Source organism: Neodiprion lecontei, chromosome 5, assembly GCF_021901455.1.
Source record: "Neodiprion lecontei isolate iyNeoLeco1 chromosome 5, iyNeoLeco1.1, whole genome shotgun sequence".
In the NCBI taxonomy this organism is placed as follows: Eukaryota; Metazoa; Arthropoda; class Insecta; order Hymenoptera; family Diprionidae; genus Neodiprion; species Neodiprion lecontei.
In genome coordinates, this window is record NC_060264.1 from 33896367 (window position 1) to 33905789 (window position 9423).

The 9423-nt window shown below is 39.5% G+C and overlaps 2 protein-coding genes and 1 long non-coding RNA gene across 7 annotated transcripts; 1 reads left to right on the top strand and 2 right to left on the bottom strand.

Moving 5' to 3' along the window:
• Nucleotides 1-341: 341 nt before the first annotated feature.
• On the bottom strand, nt 342-3549 carry LOC107217575 (putative Dol-P-Glc:Glc(2)Man(9)GlcNAc(2)-PP-Dol alpha-1,2-glucosyltransferase). 3 transcript variants are annotated; one of them, XM_046739782.1, is made up of 4 exons: nt 3138-3549; nt 1806-2169; nt 1576-1715; nt 342-1429 (listed from the first exon to the last, which is right to left on the bottom strand). In XM_046739782.1, exons 1-4 carry the CDS (start codon nt 3237-3239, stop codon nt 695-697), a joined length of 1341 nt encoding a protein of 446 aa, XP_046595738.1. In that variant the 5' UTR covers nt 3240-3549; the 3' UTR covers nt 342-694. The 3 variants fall into 3 exon arrangements, with proteins under 3 accessions (XP_046595738.1, XP_046595739.1, XP_015510631.2); XM_046739783.1 differs by having other exon boundaries at nt 1806-2186; nt 3138-3235; XM_015655145.2 differs by lacking the exon at nt 3138-3549 and adding an exon at nt 2246-3019.
• Nucleotides 3550-3658: 109 nt separating this feature from the next.
• Nucleotides 3659-7055, top strand: LOC107217596 (protein phosphatase 1H). 3 transcript variants are annotated; one of them, XM_046739780.1, is made up of 7 exons: nt 3659-3780; nt 3965-4199; nt 4288-4545; nt 4625-4842; nt 4921-5191; nt 5293-5552; nt 5625-7055. In XM_046739780.1, the coding sequence occupies exons 2-7, from the start codon at nt 4014-4016 to the stop codon at nt 5872-5874; spliced, it is 1443 nt and encodes a 480-aa protein (XP_046595736.1). In that variant the 5' UTR covers nt 3659-3780; nt 3965-4013; the 3' UTR covers nt 5875-7055. The 3 variants fall into 3 exon arrangements, with proteins under 3 accessions (XP_046595736.1, XP_046595737.1, XP_015510668.2); XM_046739781.1 differs by lacking the exon at nt 3965-4199 and having other exon boundaries at nt 3690-3780; XM_015655182.2 differs by having other exon boundaries at nt 3701-4199.
• On the bottom strand, nt 6579-8192 carry LOC124294493. The gene is made up of 2 exons (XR_006904368.1): nt 7792-8192; nt 6579-7711 (listed from the first exon to the last, which is right to left on the bottom strand). It is a non-coding gene; the product is annotated as an uncharacterized LOC124294493 (long non-coding RNA).
• Nucleotides 8193-9423: the final 1231 nt, after the last annotated feature.

A 9423-nucleotide genomic window follows, 5' to 3' on the forward strand; every position in this document is an offset into this window, starting at 1 on the left:
CTCTGAAATTTATGAATTTAAATAAAATAAATGTAAAAGTTGAAAAGAATGTTCAATGGAGCGCGATTATGAAATTGGTGATTAAGGGACGTTATAAACTAACCCCGGTGCATACAAGTTACGGACACAATAATTATTTGTAGGTACGCAATGCTTCAGATTGAAAACCATTTTGATTATCGTAACGAATACCTAGTTGAAAATAAATAAATGAGTGAATTAATAAATAATTAAGGCCTGAGAGTAAATAATTCGCCAGCTGCAGCGAATGGAAAAACAATGAATATAACATATTGACGATCGAGTTAGGCGAAATCCAAAGTAATATTATAGGAGCGAGGCGTGTATTATATTTGTACATTACATGATAAATCTTAACCTAATATATAGGTAAAACCTACCAAATTATGGTGAGATTGTTACATACTATGTAAAAATAAACGAACAAAAACAAAATGAGAAGCAAAAAATTGCTACGAAGGAGGAAATGAAAATTGGAAGACGTAACGTAATAGCAATCAAATAAATATAATTATCGAACTTCGATTTTCTTCTGTTCATTTATTCCATTTCACAAACCATTAAACAATACAGTTATACGTACACAAATGCCTAGAATCAGTCGTTTTCGAGAGCTTTTTCCCCCGTTTCAACAAAAAAAAATAGTTTCTTTTCTAGGTGAACAAGATCGCAACTACCACGAGATTCTTTGCGGATACTCGTCGTCGTCCCAGTAAAATACTTTGGTCGAAAATACGTAGAATTGAAAAGCATTGACTAGTAGGGTCGTCAATGACTCGGCGAACAATTGCCACGGTTTAACACTGTCGATAGAATTGATACGATATATGATGTAGGGAATGAAGAAGTATCTGGGCTCCAGCAGGAGCTGGGGAACGAGCACTATGAACGTTGCGATAAAGTAGCCGATCTGGGAGAGAAATCGGAGATGACGAAGAGCCCGCCAAGTGGCGAAAAGACAGAACCCGTAAATCGGGACGAAGAGATATCTGGCCAAATAATATCGTCCGATAGTTTTGTTCCAAACGTAAAAGGTGTAATGCCTGTTGTCGGCGAGGAGGTAGGGATGCACCAGGGTGTTGTAGCGGACAATTATCCCGACTAGAAGCAAGGCAAGAGTGGTGAGGCCCCAACGAGCCTTCGCGAATCTCAAGAAGTCTATTACGTGACTGATGAAGTATGGCCAGGAGAAAAAGGCGAAGAATACCGAACAGTAGAAGATTTGAGGCACGTGAAATGTGGCTACATGGGCGCTGCGGTCCCCAAGGACTATGCCTTTGTTCCAGAGAATGAAAATCGCGAAGGATAAACCGATTAGAAGGTACGGCAACAGTACACCGAATATTTCTGCCGCCAAATTGGTAAATCTTCCACCCAGAATTTCTTCCTTTGCATTATCCCAGAGAAGCTAGAAAACAGAGGAAAAATGCCGTTCAGCTAGAAAGTTGTAAACATTTGATTCAAATACTTTTCTCCGATGTTTATTTGCGTTGTCTTCTTACTGAATCGTTATTTTTTTTTTTTTTTTTTGCGAAGGGCCAATCAACTACTCACCTTAACGTATGCTGGAGTGTTTTTGAAGCTTTTGTGGATTCGGTTCGGATTTTTTTTCTCCAGTATGTCCATTCCGAGTTCGAGACAGATCCACGCAACCCAGACGATATTTGTCTGTCTGAAGAGTACGGCCAAGACACCTTGGGAAATGAAAACCAGCAGTAAATATGATGCGAGAAAAATTGTTGCTTCATTTTTTTAAACTCATTTTAGGTGATTGATTAACTTACCCGCAAAAGCGGATGTTTTGAATCGTCGTTTTATGTAAAACAGGTACATGAGGAGCACCAAATTGGTGGAAATGACATCGGTGTAATAAAGAAAAAGAAGGAAGTACAGGGGTGGTAAAATAGCGATGTTTAAGCTGGCTATGAGGATCGTCCATTGTTGTCTCTGATCGTGTGATTTTTGTTTAGCGCCATATTGCCGCCGTTCAATACTTGACTTTAGTATTTGATACACAACGAAGAAATTTGCGAACGTCCCGATCAAGTTGATCCCCCGCAAAACGATAGTGTTGCAAAGTTTGAGTGGTGCGAAAAGTACGACGGCCATCAGATAGAGCCCCGGAAGTGTGGTGATTTTTTGATCCCACTGAAATTCGTATGTTTCTAATATTTGTGAAAGCTTGTTACAAATTATATTTCATATTGACATAAAAAAGAGTTACCTCGAAAAAATTTCTGTTGCAGAAGCGCAACGTTTGAGGCACGTGGAAAATCTCATCGATGTAATAATGCGGCTGCACTTTATTTAGGTAAAAAAAAAGCCCGATACTTGCTATCACGAATATCAAGACAACCAGCTGTCGAAGCATAGTGTGAGAAGAAGTCGAAATTGTGATAGATTTATTAAAATTCATCATTTAAAGAACTTATTTAAACTTGACCTGTTCAAATCTCCCGCGATTGGGTAAGTGACAGTTGGACGACCTCTCAAAACGAGCAGACAACGTTTGTTTCGAACGACTGTTACGTTTAAATGACAGCAGGTACCGTTACAATGAGAATCGACGCGAAATTTGAAGCTTTATTTACTCAGTTACCGAGGAACCTTCGACTGCGTATCAAATTCTTCGAATGGTCGGCATTTAGCGTCGTAAGCGATCTGCCAGCACGTGTTTCACACCGAGACGCCACATCATTTCAGTGCTGCCAATTTCTTAATCGAAGATTGGATTCTATGCAATTGCATTGTTTACCCAAATCGAATAAACAGTGTAAATTACATTATTGTATGAAAAAAATAATTTGACACTGTGGAATGCAAGAATCCTCGACGGATATCTAAAAAAGTAAATAACCGAAGGCAAGAGAAAATAAAAAAAAAAAAAAAAATACGATACATTAGGGTACCACTGAACGATTACCGAGTTTGGCAGCATAAAAAGAGCGGGAAATCAAGGATTATCTGAATGTATGTAATGAAATTGTATCATCCTCAAACAATACACGAACTGTAAAAGAGTAGGATGAATTGCTCAAAAGATGGATGATGATTAGTCAAGAACAGAAAGCAGGGGTCCAAAGACAGAAAATAGATAATACAAAGCTGAGAAATACCTTTTTTGAAAAATGGTTGTTAACATGGCTGCAGACAGCCAATCCGATTATTCCGAAGGCTTCGTTCGGTACAAGATGGTAAACAAGATGGCCGTAATTCATAAATCATGTTCGTAACTTTCAGGGGTCGTAGATGGCTGCACCGAACGGAAAGCCTAATTATTACCTGGAACACGAGGCAGACGGCTGGTAAAGTGACTGTTTTACGCACATGTCTGGGGATTGATTCTGTATTTTCACATTAATTAAAGAACCAGCCCACTGAAAACTCATATGGTGGAGGGTGATTCACTTGGTGAAGCTCATTTTCTTAGTTATTGGCCTGGCCGGTAGGATCGTTGTAATATAGGTGTGGTTTTTTTCTCGTGTAGTTTCCTCGATTATATATCTGTACATAACACGTCCTAGAACGCAACGACTCAGGTGGTCATAACAGGAACTAAATAACCTTGCTTTTGACTTGCTTCACCAAGCCATACACCCCCCACTCCAAAAAAGTTCCCTACTTTCCAGAGACCTGTATGTATGGTGTAAGGAGTCCTATATGTAAGTCCGTGGGTAAAGTGGTAATATTAAAATGGGTGCTGTTGACCATCGAGCGAAACGTCAAACTTCAATTGGCTGTCATAACCTGCAGCTAGATGTGTAGTAGTAAAATTTAATAAATCAAATTACTAGTGTTAGTTAAAGAATCCGAGCCATTACGGTCGAAACATTAACGCGAACAAGAAGATGTTTGCATTTACTGAGAGAGGGAAAAATGCGTCCTCTATTTGACGCTTAACCTATAACCTGTAGTAACAAATAAAGCAAATAAACAATTTCAGGACAAGAAAATAAAACTCGCGATAAGACGAAGCGAACAACAACATAACAATGTTCAATAGATTCAAATCTGCGCTTCTCACTGCCGTCGGGGCCAGTGAACTAGGACTCGAGTATCCGCCTGAATCGGACAGTGAAATTGGAACAGATTTTCTCAACTCTAATCTAGTCTTTGAAGTTGAGACTAAACCTTATAGCAGACCAAGTTTCCTGGGTCTTACCAATGAAGAGACACAGGTTTTAAACCTTAGAAACATATAATATCGCACATGTTCCCACGTTCCCTTATTATTTTAACTCTATTTTGAAAGATAATTTTTTTTAGGTAAGCGCTGACCATCGAGTGCGACCTATAATTGTCCCGAGAGATTTGAGTCGGTTGCCTTGGTGCGCAGGCTATGCAGAGTGCATTAATGCTGGTAAGAGTACCTGGAATGAGGATCAAGCAACTGCGACCCGTGGGGATTTAAAGTTAGTCGATTCGAACATCACGCTGCCCTACATAATGTTTTCAATGTTTGATGGTCATGCTGGATACCAAGTGGCCTTAACGGCAAGGCTACATCTCCACAGGATAATTTATGTAAGTTACAAAATCTTTGACTCACAGAAACATGATGGAATATTAGTCTGTACTACTGGTGACTTATTTTATTTTTCAGGAAAAGCTCGCTTCCATACCTGGCGAGCATCTACTCAGTGAGAAACAAGGTGGTTTAGTCAATGGCAGGGATCTGGTTGTAGGTGCTATTGAGCTTGCCTACAATCAAATGGATCAAATGGTGGAACTGCAATCACAGAAAGGAGGCGGCGGTTGCACAGCCATCACGATACTCTTTCTCAACGGCATTTTGTACGCAGCTGGTGCTGGTGATTCCAGGTAGAGAATTACCTTCTTCCAACGCCATATTTTTTTGACAATGTCGACATTAAAGAACCTATTAAAAACATTTCACAGAGCAATATTGGTGGTTGGTGAGCAAGAACGTGCGTTGACGCGGGATCATACACCTGATTCAGAGTCGGATCGTGTAAGAGCCCTGGGTTCTTTGAGGGGAGGAGAATTGCTGAGGGGCCAATTTACCGCGCTCGAATTCCGTAGGCGTCCACTAGAGCGGGAACTGGGCTCTCACGTCATTTACAGAGAACCTTACATGACGGGCTGGGCCTTGAAGACACTGACCCACTCAGACCTGAAACTGCCCCTCATTTCTGGACGTGGAAAAAGGGTAACTGTGAATTTATTTTGCAACCCTCAAGAACGGATGAAAACATTAAAACGGAAGAAACAAGGCGTATACACTAAACGCGGGGCAATACTTTTCCACAGAGCAGAGTAATGGGTACTATAGGCGTGACTAGGGGCTTTGGAGACCACGGATTAAAGGCTGCGAACACGGGAGTGACGATAAAACCGTTTTTGTCATCCCAACCTGAAGTGCAATCCCTGAAACTCGAGGAATATGATCTCAGCGAGAGAGATTGCGTAATCATCGCCACTGACGGACTCTGGGACGTCGTTTCAGACGAGGAGGCAGCTAACATTTTGAGGAAGACGGTCGCTCCCGATACTCCGTCGTTGGAATACCGGTACAATTAGCTCCATTATTTGTCCAAATTTTATTTCACCCGCAAACAAAAAACGTGTTTTTCTCTTCTCAGTCTGACTATGGGAGCTCAGGAGCTGGTGCAGGCTGCGCGAGGACGATTGGTGGGCCGCGTGTGGCGAGGGAAAGTTGAAAATCCCGAAGATAAAGAAATGAAAATATTGCCGATGGCGTCAGTCGACGATATAAGTGTACTTGTTGTGCCGTTGTATCCTTATCTGTGCGAGCATAAGCAATGGTTGAAGACTGTTCAACAAGATCAGAGGCACGCTCTTGACACGATGCAATCCTCCGCCACGAACTAAATCCAAAGATCGTTGGCGCAAGAAAATGTTATGAGAAGACGTATTACATAGAAATAAGTGATGATATAGCAAATTAAGGAAAAAAGAAAGCTAATTTAGAACAATTTTCCTACTAATCTTTTATCAGAAAAACTTGGAACCCCATGAGATGAGGGTCCCAAGGGTTAGTGAAATCCACCTTGTAGGTGGTTAGAGAATAATGCGTGTCACGTAATGGGTTGTTAATATTGTTAATGATAGGTTAGCGTATACAAAACGTGGAATAGTATTTTTTCGTCTTTATTTATTACCACGTTCTATCGTATGTTTTAAAAATTTTCCATTCGGTCTCGTATAAGCATTCGCATGTGCGATCTAGGTACTAAGGGCATATTTTTTCAAAAATTTAGGTACACACACGTTATAGGGTAAATGTCGCAAGGAACATTGGCAAATCACAACTTTTGAAAATAACTTTCGAATAATGGGAAGATTAGCAACAATGTTGATAATAATTACGATGAATTTTTATGCATACATGAACCATGAATACGTGTATATCGCCACGTAATTAGATTTATATGACCACCCATTAATGATATTTTTGTGGTTTTTTTTTTATCCTATATAGAGTTGTTACTCAATAATCGACATTCCAATAAATAATACAGGTGTAAATACGTATAACCTGTATTCGTAGGTGACAAGGTTTTTTTCTCGTAACAGAGAATGAACGCACTTTCTGGGGATTTAACAGAATGATTCTGGAAATCGGAAGTATTTCCAATAGTGAAAATCGTGGCATTTGCAATGATTTTATTTATTATGCCGTATGGCACTTGAAATTGGTATAACCAATTGAAACACACAATATTCCTATCTTGCTGCTGTGCACCGTATAAGTATTTATATTTCTGTACATGAAAACTAAGAATTATAATTGAATATCAATGCACACAATTTTTTTTTTTATTAATATTAGTATTCTTGTACAATTTGAATATAAAATATTATATATTTCAACTACTTAAAATTAATTCTTGTGTACGAAAGCACTGATACTTTACGATATATACGTATCAATTCTCAACGATCAAATATATGCAACCAATCGTGGAAGCTAACAAAATGAAACCGACAATCATTAATGTACACGTCGGCGTAGTTATGTTATGTCAATATATAAAATATCACCAGAACGATTACTTGTATTACATTTTTTTTTCCATTATTTACCTTCATCCGTATTTCGCAAAGAGAAAATGAAATAGAGAAGATTTCTCGTAGCAACTGATGTTCATTCAACTTGGCTGAATACTTCGGAAAAAAAGTATTATTTACCTTGTTGGAAAAATTCTCATCACTTGATGAAGGAGAAGCAGAGTTTTGGGTGTTAAAATTTGCATTGCCAAGTCGAATGCCATTTACGACAATTATCATGTAAAAAATACCTGGAACGAATGTTTTTTTTAACCAAAGAATTTCGGTTATTTCAAAAAAACTTTTCTTTTTTGCTTTATAAATTACTCACGCCCTGACAACCATGTTGTGTTCTTAGAAACAGGCGTTACGAATTTAGGTTAACTCGGAAAGTGGCGCTAATTTCTATCCGTACCTAATTTCTAACTTACTGATGGTTATGGATTACAGATAGAATTAAATTAGCTATAAAACTTTTCTTCAGTCCTTCCCTGAATGCTTGAATTGCCCATGCAACTTTATTCTGTTGCTTCGCTGATTCTTTTCTTCGGATTTGAAGTTCAGTACAACGCGCTAGGCTTGTTGCACTTTACAAACCAAGAATTCTCACGTGCTGTCATCTATTAATGCGATTTCATAGTCCGTGGCATTATATAACCTACAAATTCCAAAATACCTGGTCTTCGTAACATACATACATCTGATTTAGACACAGTTTGCATGATGTCAATTGCGTACCTCATTTTTCGAGTAACCTCAGACATAAAATCTTCGAAAACGATAAATTTGCCATTTGGTAAGCTCTGGAAATGATCGCATCACCGAAATAAAATCGGAAGTGAAGCGATAACGAAGGCGGCCATATTGAATTCAAGTATCAATTACTAATCGACAGTTTCGATACGCTCAAGAAGTTATACGTAGGTGGTATTTACATTTTGTACCGAGACCTCACTTCCGAGCAACGACTAAATCCCATTATTCTGTCACTCTCTTCACAATTAACCTTAAAGATCAGCCCGTAGGTACAGTGTCACCGAAGGTAAAATATAGTCTCTATTCTACTGATTGAAAGCAACGTGACGCAATGCCGAAATAGGTGAATGTCTAAAGTCGCCTAACGATGATGTATCGCCTGGCTATGGGACTCCTGTACCGACTTGCGGCGATTCTGATGTACAGTAGATGTACGCAGCAGGGACCCTGGGCACCTATATACATCCACACATACGCACACATATATATGGTTGAGGATATCTAATCCGCACCTCTCCATTCCTTTAGCCTCACCATGACAACGAGTCTTCTCCCCCTTCGGTGATCGGATACACCGTGACTGATCGCCCGTCACGCAACTTCTCACCGTGAAAAATATTATTTGCCAAGGTATAGCAGGTAGGTGTGCATGCGTGTAACTACACATATCCGTGTCTACATGTATACCTATAGTTTTTTTACTCGAGATCTCATCTCGACTTTTCTCACCCACTTCACACTCACCAATACCCTCATACATTTTCCACCTTCGCATTCAACGTGCAGGTTGGTATGGTATACAGATATTTTTTAACATGTATGTAATACGTATCTTTGCTGCTGATTGTAGAACGAATATATTCATTCGCGACTTCATTTATCGCCAAATTGAACTACTTTGCGATAAAAGTTTGCTCTTCATGGAATCTGTATCTGACTATATTGTTGCAAAAGGTGAAATCACCCGTTTTACCCCCTTTCTAATGATCTAGTGGTCATCATAGATAAAAGATAGATAAGAGCTCTGATATGTTCTGAAATGGATGAGGCCGCTACGTCAACCAACATTTATTGTAATAAACCGCCTTGTTTCGCATTTTCCCATCTTTTAATCTTTGTCTGTCTTGTTCACTTCTTGATTACTCAACAAACCCGTATTTAACTTCCGTAACACCCGAGAGTGTTGCAATATAAATACCAACATCTAGGCGATGAAATTAACCTTCCAAGAACTTCGAGATTGATATTTTCAGTACGGTTTAAAGAAACACCGTCAACTCTGACCATAGTTCTACCATTACGATACAAAGCAACTAATGCGGAATTCGACATTGAGGGTTATCCGAGGAAGTCGGAATACTTCCGCCGTTCGATCCTCGAGAATATCGTCCTCGGCGATAGCCTCCAGGTAGACAAGAGGTTGTAGGTAAAATTTTGTTAGGCAGTTATCGTTGTACTCATCCTAGTCCTCGTCTTCTTGCTCCTCTTCGTCGTCGTCGGTGAAGTTTGAAACTCGGTGGAAAAGCTTAATGAAGATCAGACGTCACTCCCTGATCCCTCAGCCGCGCAAGCCCCTTATTGCGAACCACCTCTCTTTGGCTTGTCTCTATCGTC